The 24060-nt window shown below is 36.4% G+C and overlaps 1 protein-coding gene across 1 annotated transcript in view; it reads right to left on the bottom strand.

Moving 5' to 3' along the window:
• Nucleotides 1-22218, bottom strand: part of LOC110032415 (chaperone protein dnaJ 13) — a 53179-nt gene extending 30961 nt beyond the window's left edge. The window contains exons 1-8 of the mRNA XM_020736049.1: nucleotides 21995-22218; nucleotides 21447-21733; nucleotides 20680-20877; nucleotides 20440-20554; nucleotides 19458-19544; nucleotides 16689-16777; nucleotides 15445-15529; nucleotides 15192-15245 (exon numbers count right to left, since the gene is read on the bottom strand). Coding sequence (XP_020591708.1) covers nucleotides 15192-15245; nucleotides 15445-15529; nucleotides 16689-16777; nucleotides 19458-19544; nucleotides 20440-20554; nucleotides 20680-20877; nucleotides 21447-21733; nucleotides 21995-22132 — 1053 coding nt within the window. The 5' untranslated portion in view covers nucleotides 22133-22218. The remainder of the gene's footprint in view (nucleotides 1-15191; nucleotides 15246-15444; nucleotides 15530-16688; nucleotides 16778-19457; nucleotides 19545-20439; nucleotides 20555-20679; nucleotides 20878-21446; nucleotides 21734-21994) is intronic.
• Nucleotides 22219-24060: the final 1842 nt, after the last annotated feature.

Here is a 24060-nt window from a genome sequence, read left to right as displayed (position 1 = left end):
TTCACTTTAGGTTCTGAGGATGTTGTTTGTTACGACGTAAACAGTCATCTCTTTATGGTCTATTTGCATAATCATATAATATACAAAAGTAAAGCCCAAATAATAAAATTGGCATGATTGAACACTTAAATAACATCCTCTCAAAAACACATCCACACAGTGAGATAGTCTGGGAAGTCACTGAGATTTCTCTTCAGGATCTGTGACGCCCCTACCTTTTACTTTCTCTCGACTCATGAAAGAACTGTTTCTACTTGAGTCACTCCCATTGGTTTTTCCACGTCCTACCGTGAAAACCTAAATCTCGAATTCTTGAAGACTAGTACATCTGATCATTATCGAGAGTATTCTCAAGTGACCCATATCATTTGGGATGTAATTAACTATAGGGGTTTACCTCTACAGGGAAATTGGAACTCATTTAAATTAAACCCTATTTAAGTTTTGTATTAGATAGGAGAACTTGTCAGTCACACATAAAATGTTTGCTGGTCAAACGGATGTCACAAATCTCTTAGTTTGCAGAATTGGGTCTATCGTTGAGGTATACACTTATCTTTCGAGAGGGTGTAGTACTCGCGATATCGAGCACGATTATGCAGCACGATTATGCAAATAGTACTCGCGATATCGAGCACGATTATACAAATTATTGGACGAATGAGATACATTTGGTCTCATTTTTCGAAAATTAAAACATACTACTTTCAAAACCCAAACTATATACCTTTTATATCTAAATTAAATTTCAAAAATTATTTTCAATTTTCAAATTCAAAAAATTGTTGACCGACACACTCAAAAGCTTCTTCCTCCCTCTGTGCTTGATTACAATCCGCTATGCACGAGAACTCTGCTTCGTCCCCCCTATTGCACGAACTCAATCCTTCTTCCCACGCAATATGCCACTGTGGTCAAAGTCTTCCTCTTAGTCGACTCAAACAGCCCTATGCACGTGTCACCTTCCTCCTCCGATAGCTTCTTCGATCGAATCTCACGCGCGAGAGTTCCCTTACAGAGATCCCCTACAGAATCTCAATGTCTTCCTCAACCCGTCATATGGTTGCAACTTGACAGTAGTGCAAGCCATATACGCCACTGCTACCCTAACCCCCGTGTAGCCCTCCTTTCTTTTGCATGCCACTCGATTCTCAAGTAAGTCGGTCTGCGACTTATATAGGAGAATTCACCTCGACTTCCCGACCTCCACTCGTTTTCTCTCCCGCTCTGTTCGGTTTCCCCTTCTCTCGCTCACTTCTTCAGCTTTCACCCGACCTCCACTCGTTTTCTCTCCCGCTCTGTTCGCTCACTTCTTCAGCTTTCGATCCTTCGTTTCCTCTCCTTCAATCCTTCGTTTCTTCTCTCATGCAATTGAAACCATGCAAACAAATTCATGCAAATGTTATCATGTGAAGCTCTAGCATTGAGCATCTCTGCAGCTATCCCCAAGTCGACTCTAATGGTCTTCAAGGTTGCGAGCATGTTCAGATCTGAGATTGTGACTCAAGGTAAATGTATTTCCTATTGATTTTTGTATGTGAATAGAGGTTATCTCAATTACAAGAATAGGGTTATAAATGTCTTTATAATTAAACTAGTTAGACAAGTCCAACATAGCTCAAAAAGAAGGTTTGGCCATGCCTATGCTATATGCACATCCACACGCATAAGCACTAAAAAAAAGTGATGGTCCAAAAAAAACAGCATTTCCTCCACCTCTAAGAGAGATTAATGGGCCAATTTTTGAGGCTAGGCATTATTGGCCTCATGATGTCCCCAAACTAGTCAACCATTCGCCTCTAGTTCTCAATCCAAATAAGTCAATAAATTCCATGTATCCATTCCAGTCAAGGAAAGGCAAAACAATGTTAGATTGAAATTGAGAATAAACTACATGGTAGCTCCCTTCGCAGTAAAAAATTCAAGGTAAAATTTTCCTAGCAATCAAGTTAGCTAGTTAATATGAATCTAATCAGTCCATCCCAATTTTTCAATGATTTGACAAACATAAGGGCTATACGGTTCAACCAAAACAGGTTTGGGCCAAGCTCATAGATATATAAATCATACAACTTGTAAAGTCCCATTTATAAAACTTTTCCAAAAATCAAGACTGGTTCACAACAATGGACTTGAGAAAAACAGGGTTATTACAAAGTTATAATCAAAAGAAGCATCGATTTTAATCATGAAATAAATCCTCTGAATTAATAACTTTCTCAAGGAAAAAGTCAACATTGCTTTTGAATTGTTCTTTAGCATAGATAAATTGACATAAATACATAAGCATTATTGGAGTGCCAAAAAAAGAGAACTCAAAATATTCATAATTTAAGTGCGCATTGTTGTTAGCATTTCTTTAGATTTTTTTGCAGTCCTTAAGTCATTGCTTATAAAAAATACTTCACATATAACAGATGACATGATTTATAAAGCTTAAGTGGAAAGATAAAAATATCAATTGTATTCTTGCAATTTACCCAATGCATACAAACACAAATTTATGTATGAAATATATCAAAAATCTAAGGGCTTGCTTGGGATCAATTTTGCTACTTATTTTTGTTTTCGTTTTTTCTTTTGAATTAAAAACATGTTTGTCAAGTATGTTTTTTACCGCCTCTTTTTTTTTTATATAAAAACAAATTTACATATTTTTGAAAACACTCAAAACAACTTATAGGTATTTTGAGTGAATATAAAAAGTATCATACTTTAAGGGTTGTTTGAGGCCTCTTTTTTTTTTACTTTTATTTTTCTTTGTTTATGTTTAGATTTAAAACAAAACATGCTAGGTATATTACAAACATATTTAGTTGTTTTAAAAATATTCAAAATATTTTTAGATGTTTTGAGTGTTTTTAAAAACAAATTAGTTTATTTAAAAAAAACATACAAAAAGAACAATAAACAAACATTTTTTAAAAACAAAAAAAATACAAAATATAAAAATAAAAGGAATTCCAAACAAGCCCTAATCAAATAGCCAAACATGCTTCATTTTAAATCAAAACATAAACAAAATAAAATAAAAAATTGATCCCAAAAGGGCCCTAAGTTAATGATAACCTAATATTTATTTATTTTGTAAATTATGTGAAAAAATCATACGTTCAAAAACACATTCTCATATCATTCTAGGGCTCCTAGAAGGTGTTTGAGAAGCATATTTTGAGGGAAGTTAGTTATAGAATGGGAGTGGAATGAAAATATGTGAGTTAAAAGGCATTCAAACGGGAATCGGCATCGTTCGGTTGTTGTTCCAGCTGAAAACGTTAGTTTGGATGGTAAAACGAAAAAAATACGGGCAACAAGGAGGTTCACCACTTGTTCCTAAGCAAGGTATAGGCACACCAGTTGCAAAAGAAAATGATACAGTACTCCTTAAACTAGAAAATAGAGATTACAATCTCTATAAACTAAAAAAAAGCAAAATTCTAAAAAAAGATAAAATACAATATAGAAATAATCTCTAACTAGAAAGAAAACCGTAATTAGAAGAAAAGAAATAGAAAAAAACTAGAAAAGGAAAACACTACTAAAATTGCAAATAGGAGGGGATCGTGTGGTATGGATCATCTGCGATAGCAAAACTTAACGATTCGGTGACATCGCAGAATTATGGCAATCTGGATTAGCACGGATTCGCAGAATTCCCAAATTCTACTCTCTTGCAGCCCTCTCAGAAGCTGGACGACGGTGTCCCGTAATTCAAACGGTCAAGCGCCATATTTCGAAGCAAGAAGGGGTGTTTATTCTTTTTCTCTAAAAACTTCTGGAATCGATTTACCATAAAAAAAATTATTGCAGTGGCTGGAGAAACCCCACTACAAAGTCTATGCTCACATTCACCTAAAACAACTCTTAAACACATATGTTCTTCTAAAGTCTATCCAGGTAGAATAAATATCCATCCTTTTTTGACACGGCCAAAACTAGAATTATGAACTAAATCCCGAGCTAACAAATATGCAACTTAATACTCTTACTCATACTCAGCTAGGCATATCTAATAAACAAGTACACATAGAGAAACAGACCCTGATATAAAGAACTAAATCCCGAGCTAACAAATATGCAACTTAATTCTCTTACTCATACTCAGCTAGCATATCTAATAAACAAGTACACATAGAGAAACAGGCCTTGATATAAGACCTATTATATAATGGACCACTCGTAGTGGCGACCACTCCGAAGGTAAATTGTCAGTCAGTGCAACCGACAACTCTGTCTCTGGTATCAACTCTTCTGATCCACTATCTACTAGTACAATCAATATTAATTTTATTTTGATCTCTCTCATGGGCTCACCTTGAATCACTAACATCTCTTTCTCATCAATTGAAATTTGAGATTCCTCTCTGACATATTAATTCTCTCCCGTGTTACTATCAATTTATTCAATTACTCCCTGATCAGTGAAAGATATTATTCTCATGTTTGGATAGCTTGACTCAATATGCCCAAAACTGTGGCATTTAAAGAACTTTTGAATTGAGACAGATCTGAGGGTGTTGGTGTTGGTGTTGTTATTGGTGCGCTCCACCTTTTCTTCACTCTATTTCTCCACAGGCGAGGTTGTCTTAGAAGTTTCACCAGGTGTACTTTTATTATTTGATCTTGTGGTTGAATTCTATCTGTAAGGTGTGTTGGTTATTGGTCTCATTATTTCTCCAACTTCAAAGCTAGGGTATTTACATCGAAAAAGAACCGATATGGGCAGCCACATCACATTATGAATAGATGACCTCGGTCCTCCAAAATACCCCGCTACTGTGTACTCCTCTGGTTCCACCAACTTACATTTTAATATAAGTTGATCAAATTCAATTGTGTACCACTCCATAGAAGAATCACTCCTCTGATTACTGACTGCTCTTGATTTGTCAAGTTGCTATTGTGAATATGAGTGACCTCATCAGATTGTATCCTCTCAAAGAAGGCAATCCTCAGTTACAATTTGAAGATTTTCAGCTACTTATCATCCATAGGAAATTACTGGACACCTAGCTAAAATTTTCTCCTTGGCGCCATGGCGTGGTTTCCTACCGATCAGGATTTCGACAGAAGTAGGATCGTAAATCAAGATTAGTAAAGGTTTAAGTTTTGATGGTAGGTGGAAAGATAAATTTTTGGTGAAAATAGGAATATTGAATTTGATTTTGAAAATTTAGGATTAGGGCTAGGTATTACTTTAGGAATGGTTTGGGTATGTGGAGATTTTTTTTTCTGATTTTAGACAAGAAAGATAAATCCCTAAAAATTTAGAACTAGTCGGGCTCTGATACCAGATGATATCGTTATAAGGCTCATAGGAGGTGTTTGGAAAGCAAGCTTTGCAGGGAGGCAGTTCTGGAATGGGAAAAGAGTGATAAAATGTGAGTTTGATGGCATTCAAACAAGGATCGACGTCGTTTGGCGGCTGTCCGGCTGACAAAACTGATATGACAGCAAAACAATGAGATGCAGGTGGTGTGGAGTTTCACCACCTATTCCTGAGCAAGATATAGGCATACGAAAGGATATAGTACTCTTCAAGATAGAAACAGAGAGTACAATTGTCGTATACATAAAACAAAACAAAAGTCTACATGAATAAGAAGAAAAAGATATAAATAGTCCTTGATTAGAAAGAAACAATAGTTGGAAGAAAAGAAATAAGAAAATGCTAAAAATAAAAACACTCTTGTTCAAATTGGAAACAGGACGGGATCATGTGGTTTGGGGATTGTGCGGTTTGGTTCGTTTGTTGTCGTTATCACAGAAGTTAACAATTCTGCAATATCACAATTACCACAATGTGGTTTGTCGCGAAGGTGCCCTATTATTCAAATGCTCCCACATCACATTTTCTTACATGGTGGCTACTAAAAGCACAGTCAATCCAGCTGGCAGAAAAGACAAAATCAATTAGGCAAATAATCAACAAATCCTAATAGAAAGATAAGTGGCATATAACTAGAACATTCTCATAAATGCACATATATATTTTCTATAATCTACTATCAATGGCAATGAAACAATGAGTTATGGTATCTCTATACGACAGTATACTCTTCTTTGTTTTTAGGTTTCTTATGGTGTCAGAGCTTGATTCTCTGAAATCTAGCGATCTTCACCTCTCATCATTATCGAGACAACATTTCAAGCAGTAAGCTGCATTTTCCTTCTTCAGGTTATATCACCTACCAGCAGATTCCGGTAAGCCTTCTACTTGGTTCCTGCCATGGTTGAATCTCAAGCCTTGGAATCACAGACAATCTCATCCTTCGAACCTATTCAAAACTACTACCATACTTCCACAACTTAAATTCCTCATGAGTAACATCAAGCTTGTTCCAAAACCAATTGTCATCAGACAACTACCCTCTCTGGAAAGCCCAGATCACCAAAATCTTCTCAGCAAATGGGTTCTATGGTTTCCTGGATGGCAACACTTCTGCAACCAAATTTATTTTTCCTACAACAATTCGGGCACCAAATCCCCGCTATATTACTTGGATGCTGATTGACCAAAATTTGGCAATGGCACTCTATTCCACAATCTCTCCAGATATCTCACGATATGTCCTCAATCTTACCACCACTGCAGAATCTGGTTAACCCTTGCCAAGACGCTACAACCCACCAATCCATCAAGGCTTATATAGCTTAAGAATGAGTTGCATTCTTTGTCCATGAAATCTCAGCAAATGAAGCAGTACTTATCCACCTAAAAGTCTTTAGTTGACAATATTTCAGCGGCAAGAATCAAGAGGACATCATACTATACACTCTTAATGGGTTGTCGACATAATATCAGGTGTTTAAAACTGCTATTCAGACTCAGATTCAGTTACTTGAGCAGGATAATTTCTATTTTCTTTGTTGTAGCGAGGAATTTAACTTGGCAAACAATAATATGAAAGCTGAAACAGCACCAAATGCTAATCAAGCGCTTTAAGCATCCCAGAGAAGCTACACCAACTCATCTCAAGGACACGGACAACGACCACCACTAAGCTGAAGACGAGCGTCGCAGCACTACTAGGCCGGTGGTCACCTATCAAATTTATAATTAGCCGGGACATTCAGCTACAAAGTATTGGCACCAAACCAACTTGGAGTGCCTTTATAGAAGTACGCCCGTCACTACAAAGTATTGGCACCAAACCAACTTGGAGTGCCCTTCTCCCAATCAAACACTCAATGACCCAAATTCTAATTGGATACTATACTCCGGAGCTACTGCTCACATCACGTCCGACCTGAATCATCTCCAAATAGGTACACCATCAAAGGGATTGGAACAGCGACTAGTTGGTAATGGTCAGCAACTTCAAGTGCACCACACCAGAGTGGCACATTACCAACACCTACATTTACGCTTACCTTGGCTCAAATTTGGCATGCCCCCTCTTATCCCATAATCTTCTCTTTGTTCACAAGATTACCCGAGAAAATCATGTATCAATCCTTTTATTCCACTGGTTTTACAATCTTTGATCCAAATACGCACAAGGCTCTACTTCGAGATTGCAGCTCTATAGGTCTTTATCCACTCAACACCACACAGCCGAAGAACTCCGCCACAACTTCTCTTTCAACCCTCACCACCTCCATCCAATCATCGACAACATGGCATAGACATCTTAGCCACCAGCATTCAGATGTCATCAAACACCTTAGCAAACTATATCTTCATTTAGGAATTCCACATCCAATACATCCATGTAATAGTTATGTTAGTAAAAGTCATCGATAACCTTTTTCTAGAGCGCCTTTATAGAAGTACGCCCGTCGGCAACTTATACACACTGATGTATGTGATACTGGAAGAAAAAACACAAACCGCAAAAGCAACTTTTATTAATAGGGAAATAGGGTTTACATCACACACAAACTTAAAATAACATCACAAAAACATAGAACGACACAATCAAACACCTTGAAAGTGTATCCCAAGAGCGCTGGAGGTTGGCCTAGATCCGGAGGCTTGGGCCAGCAAGGGTGAATGCAGGAGAGGGCCAGCGGGGGTTGGAAAGTGGACTGGAGGAGGGAGGCAGCAGGTTAAGGTGATAGGAAGTTTTTTTGGTCGACTGGGAGATAGGTAGGAAGGTGGGGTAACAAGCTCAGAAGCTAAGACAACAACTTGAAAGGTAGGAACAACAAAGTATTTGCTATAGGGGAGCCGGCAGACTGCTGGAGACGGCCTAAAAGGGCTAGATAGTAGGTTGTTGCAGCAGAAAGGGGTCGACAGTGTAGGGAGAAGCTGTTGGGGGTGGCCAACAGCTAAAGGACGTAGGGGAGGAGCAGAGAAGATAAAAGGGGAGATACAATCACCACCTCAAAGTAGGATACAGTCGGAGTATCACCACTTCATCGGATACAATCCACCAAAGAAAAAAGGACTTCACACGTAAATCTGAAATTGACACAGCAAAAACTAAACCCTACATCAAGAAAATAACAATTTAAAGACTCTCACAGAGGAAAAACAGAAAAGAAAAACTCAAATAAGGAAATCACAGAAAAGGAAAGAGGGGAAAGGGATTGGCGGCAATGCCGCCTTTTCAAAACGTCCACTTGATTGAGCGGGGATCCAGAAAAGGCACGGGACAAGGTGAGGGAGGCCGCTCACCCCATCAGGATTTTCGCCCGAGCCGCTCGGCCCGGGATTACCTTCGACCAGCCTCAATTGGACCGGTTGGTTCACTAGCGGGAGTTCTCGCTCCCGTGATCCCGATGCGGGTGAGCCCTGCTCCGCGTGCTCATGGCAAGCTCCACGTAAGTGTCCCAAGAGTAGGGGAGCTTCAACCTCACTCATCGAAGCTTTGGGTTCTCATGGTACAGCGATAAGTCCTCTGGTAGGTCGAACATGTCGATGTAGTCATTCCACAACACATTCTGGTAGAATAGGTAGTCATTCTCTTTTGAAACATCCTGAACGGGAGCTGCATATAGAAGTTCATTCCACAACACATTCTGGTATAATAGGTAGTCATTCTCTTTTGAAACATCCTGAATGGGAGCTGCATATAGAAGTGAGTTCCCGCAATGCAACTCCTGAGCGGAAGTTGCATGTAAAGGAAGGTTCCCGCAAGCCACTCGCACTAGCACCCCCTCAAGAGAGACCTCCTAACTATAGATAGGACCTGGATCCCATTGCAAAATTTTTATCTCTATCAAGCTCCTTGAACCCACTACAAAGTTGGGGTTCATCTCTCTCGTCTGGACATCTGACGAGGTGTCCTCTGCTGACCTAAAAGTAACCTCTGAGTATCTCTATCTAATGTTCTCGACATTGCACACAATGACCTCATTTCTGCTAAGTTGGAACTTCCTCCGTCGAGGCAACTCAGAAGGGGGTTTATATATCAGAAAAATCTACATCTCTTTTCTCTGTGATGGACCTGTATCTGATGTCTGCTCATCGAACTCATAATCCTTGTAGACATCCAAGGTCATTCCCGCTGATGTTCCTCTCACCGTTTGCAGGATGCTAGTTTAAGGCACCATAATTTCATGCTCAGTTGGGTTGTCCATTACCCCAGAGTCACTACCTTCTAGAGTAGCGACTGCTACCTCTGCTAAAACCTCTATCTCGGGGTCAACAGGATTTGGTGGTCTCTTCTTCACTAGCTACAAGTGGAGAATCCTCTCGAAAGTCTTCATCTTCTTTCTAATCACCATTCATCTTTTCAATTAAAAGTCGGTACTCCCTATTGATGTCCTTGCCGTCTTCCGTATTTGCAATGTCTTTACCCCATATTTCAAAAAAACTCTCTCAGTAAAGTAAATCACTCCTTTGCATTATGCTTCCACATGTCTGAATCCGTGGCATTTGCAACACTTCCTGACAACAACTGGGGGGTCGCTTGGTAATGCGGTCTCACCATTTCTGATGCTAAGATCTGTAACTTTTGGCGGTAATAAGTTAGTGGCAACTCACACTGTGTTTCCCGCCTCATCTTCATATCTTCTTGTTCCTCCCTTTGACCTTTTGGATCACGATCGAGGGTAACCTCCTACTAGATTTCATCTTCAATGTCTGTAACCCACAGCCGAAGTCGGTGAATCTCTCGCCATATCTCCTCCCGGGTAGGCTCGGGCATGTATCTTATTAGTGATATGGCTAAGGTTTATGGGTTGAAAGGAGAAAGATGGTGCATGAGAATAATTGAAGGTGTATAATTTTTTTATTTGGGATTGCACACTTTGAAATTCAGCAAAGAGAATTTAGGGTTTGGTTTTGGAATGGTTGGTTCACGGTAAGAAAGAAAATTTTCCAATTTGAGGGCAAGGCGGATGATACCGAACTTTAGGATAGGACTAGGGTTGGGCTAACTCTGATACCATATGATAAAAGAAGAAAATACCCAAACCATAAAAGCAACATTTATTAATAGAGAAATAGGGTTCCAACATACACAATCTGAAAATAACATCACCAAAACATAGAACGATACAATCAAACACCTCGAAAGTGTATACCAAGGACAGTAGAGGTTGGCCCAGTGGATCTAGAGGCTTGGGCCAGCAAGGGTGAATGCAGGAGAGGGCCGACAAAGGTTGGAAGGTGGAGTGGAGGAGGGAGGCAATAGGTTAAGGTGGCAGGAACATTTGTTGGATGGTTGGGAGGTAGGTTGAAGGCGGGGTAGCAAGCTGGGAAGGTGGGAAAACAGCTGGTTAGGCCGGGACAGCAAGGTAGCTACTGTAGGGGAGCCGGTGCCCTGTCGGAATGGGCCTAGAAGGGTGGACAGCAGATTGCTGCAACAAAAAGGGGGTCGGCAGTGCAGGGGGAAGTTGTTGGGGCTAGTCGGCTACTAAGGGAAGTGGAGGAGAATGAGTGGGGAAGAAAAAAGGAGAAAAACAATTACCACCTCAGAGTAGAATACAGTCGGAGCACCAGCGCCTCCTCGGATACATCCCACAAAGGAAAAAAGAACTCCACACAAGAATCGAAAATCAACACACAACAAAAACTAAACCCTGCATCTAAAAAACAGCAATTTAAAGACTCACAGTGAAAAAACAGAAAAGGAAAGCTCCCATAAGGAAATCACAGAAAAGAAAGGATGAGAAAGAGACTGGTGGCAATGCCGCACTTATTAAACGGCCACTCAATCAAGCGAGATGTAGATAAGGTATGGGATAGGGCGCAAGAAACCACTCGCCCCGACAGGATTCTCGCCAGTGTCCGCTCGGCCCGGGATTCCCCTGGACCGGCCTCACTTGGGCCGATCGGTTCACTAGCAGGAGTTCCAGCTCCCACGTGGTCACGGCAAGCCCCACATCAGTATGGGATCTATCCCCTTTTATATCTCATTAAGGTTTTCATTATGATGTTTTTTCATTAATGATTTCTCGAAATTCTGCTGGATTTTTCCTATAACTGCAAAATTTGATGTGCCTAACAAATGCACAGCATTCCTTACTATGATCAAAACCCAATTAAAGATGAATGTGTCCTTCTTATGTTCTAATGGTAGTGGGAAATTTACCAGCGTGACACTATCCCGACTTTTAACTGAAAACGACATTATACATCGATTGCCTTGCCCTCACACCCTAAAATAAAATGGGATGGTAGAACTTCAACACCGTCATTTACTAGAAATTACTCATGCTCTCCTTACCGATGCTTCCCTTCCATATAGTTTTTTGGGTGGACACATTTTTCACGGCTACTGATCTAATTAATCGAATGTCGTCCAAAAACACTCGCACTTTGTTCCCTTGTTCCCATATGAGTTGCTTTACAAGAAGAAACCCACTTACGACTGCCTAAAAATGTTTGGTTGTGCTTGTTACCCATGCTTGAAGCCACGGGCACCACAGAGCATATTCTTGGGCTACTGACAAACCAGCAAGGTCATTATCTCTCGTAATGTAATTTTTATAAAGACGACTATCCATAGGCTCCTCAAGCTGCTTGCCAACTCCCCCTAATCCCAGCACCAACTACTAATTCATTCTCCTCACAACTGCACTCAATTCCAACTAGACCACAATCTGACATACTTCAGCACCTGAACAAACACCTACACCCAACACCTCTCCATTACAGTAAATCTTACTCTTCAATGAATCACCCAACACCTGAGCATCCCAGAGTCGGTCTTTGCTTGCGTATCAAATACTTCAGCACCTGTACAAACACCTATACCCAACACCTCTCCATTTCAGTAAACCGTACCCTTCAATGAATCACACCCTCTCATTCAACACAACAGCAGCCCGCTCCAACGCCAAACTCTGCCCCCATCTCCCAACGCAAGCAAAGACAGACAGCCTTAATACCTTCTCATCCAATGCAAACTCGAGCACAGACAAGCAGCCTTAAATCGACCCAATGCTTGAAACTCTCCCATCAACTAGAGCAGCCCCTTGATCCAACCTGCTATAATCAGGCAGTGAAATGTGCACGTTGGAGACAAGCTATGAATGAAGAGTTCCGCGGCTTGCAATCCCAAGCTACATGAGAACTGGTTCCAACAACGTCCAACCAACCAATGCTAAGATGTTGATGGACATATTGTATTAAATTCAACTCCGTGGGTCAGTGGCCTGATACAAGGCACAATTATTAGCTCAAGGCTATAAACAACAATTAGGAAACAATTAACATAACACTTTCAGCCTGGTTATAAAATGCCCACTCTTCGGACACTATTTACCATAGCATTTCAGAAGCAATGTCCTATATTTCAGTTTGACATATTCAGCATGTTTCTACATGGTTCCCTTAGCGAAACTATGTATATGCAACAACTCATTGGTTTCATTGACCCCCACATCCCAAATCATGTCAGTTTACTCAAAAAAGCCCTCTATGGCCTTAAAACAGTCCCTCAGAAAATGGTTTGCGACTACCTTCCTTCTTTCTTGAATCAGGGTTTGAATTCAACAAAGTCAATCCATCCCTGCTCATTTCCAAACAACGGGAGCCCTCTACGTATGTTTTACTCTATGTTGATGATATCTTGATTACAGGAGGGTGTGACTCTACCATTGCAAATCTGAAAATGTGCCTTCAATCCAGGTTTCGGATTAAAGATATGGGCTTAACATCAAGGTTCTTGTGAATAGAAATCTCTTGCACTAACTCATACCTCTTCCTTGGTCAGCAAAGGTACCTTCAACAAATTTAAATCCTGCTGGTATGCAAGGATGCAAGGCGATATCCACCATTAACCACCAAGGTGAGTGCAGGCCACACAGCAGCTGGAAGGTCCAAATACATATAGGCAGCTTATAGGATCGTTGCAGTGCCTCATGATAACTAAGCCCGACATTTCCATCGCAGTTAATCGGTTTTCCCAACATATGCATACTCCTTCCCATCATCTTCAATTATTCAAGCGGGTATTCCAATAATTACAGAGAACAACTGCATATGAAATTCTTATCACACCAGCCTCTCCCACATTACAAATCTACTCGGACTTTGATTGAGTTGCAGATTCAGCCAAGCGCAAATCCACAATTGGTTATTATTCATACTTGGGACCACACCAATCTCATGGACAGTGAAGAAGCACCATACAGTAGCCCGATCATCAACAAAGGTTAATATGGTGCTCTCGCAGCAGCTACATCTGAAGTTATATGAATACACTGCATTCTACAGGACTTTGGCATTTTCTCAATCTCATCCTACCAAATTACATTGTGATAATCTCTCCTCCATTGCAATCGCAAATAATCCAGTGTTTCATACTCACACAAAATATTTTGAAATTGATTACCACTTTATCCGCGATCACATCAAAGCCGGTGAGCTTCAGATTCACCACATCCATACTCAAGACCAATCTGCAGTTAATGAAACAATAAGTTCTGCTTTCTCTATACTACAAATATACACTTCTCTGTTTTTAGGTTTCTCAGCAACCACACTTGATATATGGGCTATGTTGGATCACTTGCTCATATTTTAGCATCATTAGAGTTGTGACAATTATAAAACAGGTAAGCAGGATTTTAATTCATTAATTTTGAAATTTAAAATTCTAGCGAAATTTTGTAGTTAGGCTACAACATTTTAACTTTTTAAAAATTCATTAATATATGATAATTGAACATCGAAGGAGTCAAAATCACTTAATGTAAACCAAAAGCAAGCTTGAAACCTTTCTAAATATGCTGTCCTATAATAAAAGCAAATCGGGCATATTTTGTACCAAAGGACTTGAACATAGACACAATGATGGTAAGATGTACATCAGGCATCGAGAGGCTGGTTTTGTCATCAAAATTGTACCAACAAAACTACCTAGAAAAAAAATAAATAATAAGGAAAAGAATCAATAAATAAATGAAGGTTTTTTAAAACCTTCCAGAGCAGGGACCCTAATAAAATTAGGTCAAACTATGCAACTCCATCACTTAGGGCATGTTTAGGTGGGGATTTAGTTATGCTTAAACAAATAAACTATGTTACTCCTTTAAGCAGGGTTAATCCCTCTAGTTAGTGAAGAAGATGCATTGTAAACTGAGAAAAACAAAGAAAATTGTTTGGTTGTATTTTAGCTTAAGCTTATTTGCTCAACGCAATATAATGTAATAATTTAAACTTAAGCATGCATTATTTTTCAAAAACGACAATTTTACTAATATTCTTCTCCAAATGTTTAACTCGTATTAGATTCAACAAAAAGACCCCCAAAAAAATTCAAAAGAACACCATAACACTGTGCTAACAAGCAAGTAAAAATGTAAACAAATCAACAATGCAAAAAAAAAGTTATGATTGCAAAGGCTATGTAGTAATTTACAGAATTTTAAAATATAAGATTTTTTATGGAACAGCAAGAGAATTTTACAAAGTAAACTAAGTAAAGGTATAGAAAATAAAAAATCATGTACACAGATTCTTGAACAAGATTTCAAAAAGCTTAGCAGAGAAAGTAGTTGGGAACCATGATGATTTCCAGTCAATAGCATCATGAATTTGTTCTAGAGAGTTTGAGTTCGAATGATAAAATACTGTCACTAAAAAAATTCAGAATGAAAATAACATGAGATAATAACAAAGTTCAATGCCCAGCATTTAACAGAAATAAATTGCAACAAAATTTCAATTTTGAGGTGCCTAACTTTCAAAAGAAATTAACAAGGTACAAGTTCATAAGAAAGTCAAGGAATAATCGATAAGATATCTTTGGTAAAATGGCCTAAATATTTTAGACATTTGTTCTGCTTACTGGAATTATCAGCTTCTGGCCTCCACGGTGCAACTCAAATCTCCAGGAGATTCCCTACTTGGCAGTCAAAAAATAAGTTTATAAGAACAAATAGTTAATTAATCGCTATATCAAAATAGTAATACTCACAATAACTGAGATTTATTAAAGCAGAACTGCAGTTACAAACTTAAAATAAAAAAATAAAAAATAAACAAACAAACAAACAAGTCATGAATATAAAAAAATCTTATTGCTCATAAAGCTCATTTACCTGAATTCCAACAATATAAAGTAATCTTAGTGTGCTAAATTTTGATATTCTCCTTCCTCCACCTATTTCGAATTCAAGTGCAGTGCTGAAAATTTATCAAAAAACAAATTTAACTCCAAGAAAAAAGGTCTCAAAGATTGCTAAGATATCATGCAAAATGAAATGAAAAATCCCATTAGCGTATGGATTTACAAGAAATATACAAGAGAACTGAAATTAGAGATGCAACACAACTTAACTCTGGTACCACATGATGCAAAATGGCTCATGACTAACACAATAATTGTCATGATTTCATTTTTTTTGAACTTCGCACGGTTATCATGAAGGAGCAATTATCATCATACAACTCCAGAAATTTCTTCATATGCTTACAGCTGTTCATTGGAATAATATTAAAAAAATATCAAAATGGTTTTTATACATATTAAATAGTAATGCCCCATTTACAGCATTGCAGGAGTAATTTCCCAGGAATTAGTTAAGCAAACAAAGGACATAAAAGAAAAGGTGTACCGGCCAAGCATTAAATTAACATGCAAAGCATGAATGTCACACCATCCGCCAAGCTTTCAGTAGTTAGTGTCAATCTTACAAATGATTAACAAGTCAGCTCTAGCTTCGTTTCTCGGTCTAATTATGCAATTTATTATGTATTAGTTCTTGAAAATAAAATTTCTTCAACTTTTCCTTCATAATTTGCATGCCACATGAAACAAATTTACAAACCTTTGCCAATAGTTCACAGGTAGCTTACAACACAAGTGCAAGATAAATTTGTAATAATTGGACTAATTGAGAAGAGTTTCTTAGTACCATCAAGTGAGGCTGTTGTGAATTACTCAATATGCTGTATTTTCTTCGGGGCATTTACATACATACCACCCAATCCTTATGTATTTACATGTGTGCCACCTAAATTTTACTGTTTACATTTATACCGCCCAAATCTTTCGCATCACAACAAAAATACCACTCTTTTACCTTTTAAAAAGTAATACAGGTTTTCATGCATGGGTAAGGTGGCATATTGCTAAAAATTGAAATTTAGGTGTAAATCTTCCTTTTTTTGGTATTGACAAAGCCAAACACCTGATCAAACAGTGAAATTACATCCTTATCTCAAAATGCTATTTTACAGTTATCCATGTCATTATATAGAGTAAAATTTCACAGTTTTCAAAAAAAAAAAAACAAAAAGCACAAAAGAAAGTATCGAAGCTCATGTTGAAACCAAAACATACCTTCCAATCCTACCTGCAAGCCGACCATGAGACTTCGCAGAGAAATGGTGAGTATAATGAACTGATGCTCCAAGGGAAGCTGTACCAAACTACAAAAGATTGGAAGCGCATAAACAATGAGCATCAACCCACAACAATAGCAATAAAAATACAGGAATGTAGTGAAGCTAACTTAAATATAAATTAGAAAGGCAAAACCTAAAAGATGATTAGATATGAAAAATTAGTGTTTAAAAAAAATGTTATGTAGACTAGAAAGATCGCAATATCTTCATCATTAGCCTTATCCCAATTATTTGGGGTTGGCTCATAAAAATTTACTTACCCGTGAGTGAGAATTTCAGAATGTGTTTGGTTTAGGTTATGATCAAATTAGATTTCACCTTAGGCCAAGAATAACTGAATTTTTTAAAATTAAAACTGAAGCCAAATCAGTAAGCCAATTTTGCCGATTTTGATTCAGGCTCAAACAATCAAAGTATTAAAACTGAAGCCAAATCAGTAAGCCAATTTTGCTGATTTTGATTCAGGCTCAAACAATAAAGAATAACTTCTTAACAATAGTATTAACTATTTTGGGTTGGTTTTAACAAGCCAAGATGCTTCTATTGACCATGTAATTCATTAATAAATAACAAAAAGTGAAGTACCAGCATCATTAGAAGTGTATGGAGCACACAATTCAAAAGCTTGGGGCTTGTTTGGGATTAATTTGTATTTTATTTTTGTTTTTATTTTCTCTTCTATTTTTAAAAACATGTTTGTTTGGTGTGATTTTTACATGCTTTTATTTTTTGTTTCTAAAAATAAATTAAAATGTTTTCAAAAACACCAATAACAACTTTTAAGTGTTACGAGTACTTTTGAAAACAAACACCTTAATAAAAAAACCAAACATATTTTGTTTCAAATCAAAACATAAACAAAATAAAATAAAAACCAAAAGTGATCCCAAATGGCACTTTAGCTTCACCTCAAAAAGGCAAAGTAAAGAGCACCCCAAAAGTGATCTAAGTGAAAGCATCAATTAACACTATCATATGATTGTGTTGCTTTATTGACTTTTGAGTGAATCATTCTTCTTAGATAGGCTAGTTGTGGACAGGCTTTTAACTACATTGCTGCTTAAATAGTGCCGTTCTTTTTAATTCTAGGCTACAGAGATGCTGATATGTGAATCATTCTTCTTCGATAGTCTAGTTCTGGTCAAGCTTTTAACTACATTGGAGCTTAATAAGTGCCTTTATTTTTAATTCTAGGTTATGGAGATGCTGATATGTGAAACCTCAACGAAAGTGAGAAATTAGAATTGAAAAAAAAAAAGTTTCAGGAATAGAAAGTTCATAAGAAACTCCAGTTTAGTAAATTAACATGAGTTTTATGATATGTAATTCGATAGACACTGAAATCATAATTCTTAATTAATAAAGTTGGAAAATCAAAAAATACTAAGGTGAAAAAAGTATCACTTACAATTTATTAAGCAAACAAATTTGATATAAATTAGTGGATAACTTCTAAAGTTAAAGCTTCATGGTTCAAAAAATATTAATGTCTCAAGGTGTATATGATATAAGAGTCTTGTAGTTCTTTTTTTTTTTCAATTACAATTAGATCTGTTTGTGCTACATATACATACAAGGTTCAGGTAGCAAAGAAGGCATTAACAACCAATCAAAAGAACTGATAATTTTTAGTTGAATTTGTTGTGCAGGTGAAAAGGATAGGGTAAAAATTAATTATATGAGAGATGGTGGTAGCAGTGATAATTCAAGATAAGAATTAAGACAGTAAAAATAAAATTAGATTATTTGGGCTAGCCTAACGAAGAGTAAAGATGCATCAATATGGCTAGTATATGTAACCACTAAGAAGGAATAGAAGTTAAAAATGGTCGACCAAAGCTAATGTTACTCAAGCTTATGTAAAGAGACTTGAATGTAATTGATGTGACATCTTATATGACGCCAAATGAGAATGAATGGAAAAGAATTTATAAAATAGTTTGGCTAAGGCTAATGAAGATAATGTTGGTTATTTTCAAGTGCATTTAAATTTATATAAGTTCCCAATTGTAATTTAGATTTTTTAGATCTTATCAAATGTAGCACTCAACAAGACTACATGAAAGATAATCCATATAACTGCTCCAAAAAGTTAGGAAAAGATGTGATGATAGCTATACCTCTCTCCTCATCATTAGTCCTTATATATTAGAGTATGTAATATAATTTTGGTGGAAACATGTTCGCACATGTATGCATGTGAGAGTGGAAATTAGATTGCACATATATGTGAGATCCTTTGTTTCTTTTAAGCTGAAATTCATATTACGTAGTGTTATAATTTTCTCACGCATGTTAAGGTTGAGTGCAAAGTTTATGCTTCCAGGCATCCATTCATATATAAAGTATCATTTATTTGATTGTGCTTAATAATGTAGCCTGCCTATATATATTAAGTCAATTTAGTAAATAAGATGGGATATTAAAATGAAAGAATAAGTGACAACCAACTGAAAGAGAATTTGTTTCTCTAAGGTTACGGGTTTGAACAACATACATTTGAATTTACCAATCCCATAAAAAAGGAATATTTCATTTCAATTATGTCAAACTTGTGCATCACAATAACTTATAAGAAAATTGTAGGACCTACGAAGAGTATACTTCAAAAACTACAATTGTTGCTTTGTGACTGCTCTTCGAAACAAATATGTTTTGCTTTGCATTGGACAATGCACAATGAAAGCACTAAGAAACTGCCAACCTTTAGTTCTCCAGAAGCCGAAGTTTTGTCATCTTTCTTTTGCCAGCCGATGGAGATACCAGATTCTACTCCTAAAACAAGTTGCACCTGAAATATTGTAAACAAGAAAACCATTATTGCATGCTATTGCAATCCCCGCAAGTATGAATGTGAAAGTATTACATTCACTTCATGAAAATATACAAGCAAAAAACACAATGATTAAATCATTAACATTATCCAATCTATTTTTCTCTATTAATCATTTTTCAGCATCCATTAAGGTCTAACACTAAAGTGATGTTAATTGCAGACCCTAAATTATTTCTAAACAACATCAAACTATTAGTTTCAATATGTCCTAATTTATCAATAGCAATCTTAAAATAATTATAGCAGTCTATCGAATTGGTGCCTACGCATAGAGTTGACATAATCGAAACCTCACAAAGTTTCAGACTATTATCATTGATACATAATAATCCCATATTGTGATGATTATAATAATATGAAATTTCATCAAAACTTATAATCTTGTTTTTGCTTCACTCAAGTTGAGTATAAAGTAGAAGAATACAATTTTATGATAATTAAATATGCCACATAAAGCTCATGTCATTGCAAAGGCAGCTTTAAGGGCAGGTGAAATCCAAATAATTACTGATATTAAATCACAGAGCTTAAAATTGGAGCTATAACATTTTGCAACTGTACTCTCCAGGGAACGGTCCAACTTACACGACCCAAAATAGAACTAAAATAAGAAATTCAGGAACTTTAATGAATTGCTAAGAATTTATTTGCAAGCATATCATTGCTATAAAAAAAAACATTGAAATTTGGCAGAAAAATCTGTTAAACATGGCCAATTGCTTTCCATGAAAAGAATTATCCATAGCTTGACAAAAAATCGATGTCAAAAAAGGTTAATAACTTAACCAACAATTTAGTACAAAAAAGGCAATGCAAATTTAACAGCAAAATCTTGAGATAAGAAGTTTACATTTCCAATGGTTGTTTCTGATAGTTGACGAGTCCATGCATTAGAGAGATTAACTGAACCATCCCTGAGAGACACCGCAATCCCAAGGGTAGCCATTGAATGCTGTGAAAGCTGACTGACAAGGTTGCAGTATAAGTACAGATTGCTCATATAAAAATTTATATTCTGAAGAAGAAACAAACAAATAGATAGTATCTACAGGATGGACAAGAGACCAACAACTACACAGAAGATACATACCGTGATGTTTGAACACCAAGTAATGCCCGTAGCCCAGCAGAAGCCATGAACTCTACAGAAGCAACAGAAGAAATCTGGTGCCTTAGCATGGCTGATGCAGAGCCTGTTCCAGATGCACCTGCGACTGACAAATTTCCTCCTATGGCCAATGAATTACGCTTGGATAGCTGAGATTTTACCTCACTAAACATCCCCATTCTGGTAATTATGCAAGAAATATTCAATAGATTGCTAGTAATGTAAATCTATATCATAAACAATAATAAAATCAATTCAAATTGTAAGTAGAATGGAAGTACTCTCTGATCCGTAAAAAAAAAAAAGTAGTTCATTCGTTGCAACTTGCAGTAAGTATAAAGGCAGAAAGCTGTGTTCAGTCACATTAAGTGGATTCTTCAGGGGGTTTTTTGGTCAAATTTTGTTTGATTAATAATGTTATACATAAATGCTAGTGCTATTGGTTAAATGTTGTATGACTAGCTCAGTGTTATCCACAAAATTCTATATTATTTGGACTGTTTATATAGCCTAACATCAATATGTTGCCCAAACTAGCGGAATCTAAATATCAGAAACTAAAGGCAAAAATGTCATTAAAATACCTATTATTCAAAGGCAAAAACTAAACAAATAGTTGACATATGCCAGTAACATAACATTTCAAATAATAAATTATAAACCAAATAACTCCAACAAAAAATGTCAGCCTGATATTGAGAAGTAAAAAGCACATCACAACCCAGAAAAAAATTAAAAGAAGATTGTACCCACTAATAATGCTACCACCATCGAGATATTGGGGCAAAGACAGATTAGCAAGAAGTGCACCACTAGGCTTGGAATGAGCTAAAGTTTTCTCCACTTCTTTCTGCCGCTTTAATCTCTCCAACATCTCCTTGATCTCCTCCGGTTTATTAAGCTTTTCACTAAGCTCATACCCTGAATTCAGCCCCTCCATTCCATATATATCATAAATTTCTCTCTTGTGCTCATCTGACAATATCTCATATGCATCACGAATCCTCTGGAAATTATCGGTCGCAACATTCTTCAACTATTATAAAAATAAAAAATAAATTATCGGTCGCAACATTCTTCAACTATTATAAAAAAAAAATAAAAAAAATAAAAAAAAATCGAATTTTATCAATTCATTAGATCACACCCTACAAATCTTCCCACCATTAAAGAGCAGTGGAATAGAAACTGAATTAATAAACAGTCCAAGCTCAAATCTTATCACGAAAAGAAGACATTTTTTTTGTACCGATCAAAGATAACGGAATAAGAAGAGCGATAGAAGAAAACGGCTCACTTCGGGATCCTGGTACTTGTCAGGATGGTAAACTTGAGCCCATTGGCGAAAGGCCTTCCGAATATCTTCGTCGGAAGCCTCCCTCGAGATGTTAAGAATAGCGTAGAGGTCTCTCTCCGGCGTCTCCGACGACTCCATCGCCGCCTGGTCCTCTGCGCTTTTCGCTGTTACTTGTGCGAGGGTTTAGGAGTAGATAAACTGCTTTGCGACCAGGCAAGGGTTTAAGAAAGCTAATTAGTAGGAATTGTCTTAAATTCAAGAATAAAGTGGAATGCTAGTCTTCTTACTAATAAAATTATTATTTGATATTGATGCTTATGACAAATTAATTTTATTAAAAATGCTCAATTTAAGCATATTGAATTGATGATTAAGAATATATTAGCTATTACTTAAGATTTTAGCATACAAATAGATCGACATATAATTCAGAATGTATTGAGAAAACCTAAAAAATAACGTAATTATTAGTTAATTTTAAATGTTGTTGAGTTATAGTTACATTAATATGGCAATTAAGAACAAACTAAGAGAAGAATCATTATTAAACTATGGATTAATTGAGAGAAATTAAAATGCTTATTAATGACAAAATAAAAGCTTAATTGATTTAGTGTAATGTGTGAAAGTAGTATATATTATTTTGATATTAAAAGATGTCAAATGATGCTCGTTTGTTTTCTTTATTAAAATCATAAGATTTTAGTGGCTTATTCTTAGTGCACATGTGACCAAATTTACTATAAGCTATTAAAAAGATCAAATAAATAGAGCAAAAGCTAAAAGGTGGAATACAAATTTTGATTAAGCATCAATGGGTGCACTTGCTAGTCAACATAAAAAAGCACCAAAGATTTTATCTAGTATACATGTTTAAATGGAAAGGCACAAAATTGATTAAGCATGTAATAAACTTTAAGAGGCTAAATTTGCTTCCAGCTTGAGGAAGTTGGTTCAATGTAATTATGAATTTGGAATGTAAATTTAGTGTGCTAAATGATTTTTTGGAGGTGCGGTCAAGAGAGAGACAAGAGGAGAGGAATACTAGACAATCAAATGAATTAGAGGATGGCATGAATACCATATTCCCAACCATAAATCCAATAATGGGTGCTTAGTCTAAGTAACCTGGGAGATGGAAATTAGTGAGATTGATGGTTGGAATTAGTAAAGAGGAGCTTTAAATAGTCAAATGAACTAAAGGATGGTATGGACAACATATTCTCAACCTTAATTTCAATAATGGGTGCTTAGTCTAAGTTGTCTGAGAGACAGAGATTAGTGAGATTGATAGCATCAGAGAAGACGAGCTTTAAATAATCAAATGAGCTAGAGGATGGTATGGACAACATATTCTCAACCTTAATTTCAATAATGGGTGCTTATTCTAAGTAGTCTAAGAGATAGAGATTAGTGAGATTGGTTCTTAGAACCATAGCCACTTTGTTTACTAGGGAAGATCACATGGTGATGCATTGATGTTTATAATATTTATGTTAGGCTTATTTAAATCAATGTACGTGTCTTAGTTATGGTTAATTTGTGTTTAGCTTAGGTACATTAGCCATATAAGGTTGTGTTAGGCCCATATAAACTAATTTATGGGTTCATAAACCTTAATTGTGCTTGGTTTCATGGTTTATTTCATTTGAGTTGACTTAGGTTCACTTGAGTATATGGTTAAATTAGGTCAAATCAAGACTTGATTTAGATTATTTTGGGCATGTTTAACCTATTTGAATCACATTTGAACCAATGGGACAAGCAAGATATGTGAATCAAAACTCCAAGTAGAGCATGTAGCTAATATAATCCTAAATAATGTTTAATGATTTACGACACCTTATCTTAAAGGATTTTAGGTTAACACATTTTAAGCCTATTTTTAAAACTTTATAAACTTAAAAAGGTTCTTGTAAGCTCCACGCATATTAATGAATACATGATTTATGATAAGTTTTTCTTGAGCAAACCATTATATGAAATATAATTTAAGAATAATGAGGTCAAAATAATGCATGTAGTATTATTAGATAAGATTAAAGTGGCAAAAGCATCACTAGTGG

This window comes from Phalaenopsis equestris, unplaced genomic scaffold (assembly GCF_001263595.1).
Source record: "Phalaenopsis equestris unplaced genomic scaffold, ASM126359v1 Scaffold000002, whole genome shotgun sequence".
Classification (NCBI taxonomy): Eukaryota; Viridiplantae; Streptophyta; class Magnoliopsida; order Asparagales; family Orchidaceae; genus Phalaenopsis; species Phalaenopsis equestris.
Note: the sequence above shows the minus strand (reverse complement) of the source record. Positions and strands in the feature narration are given on the sequence as shown.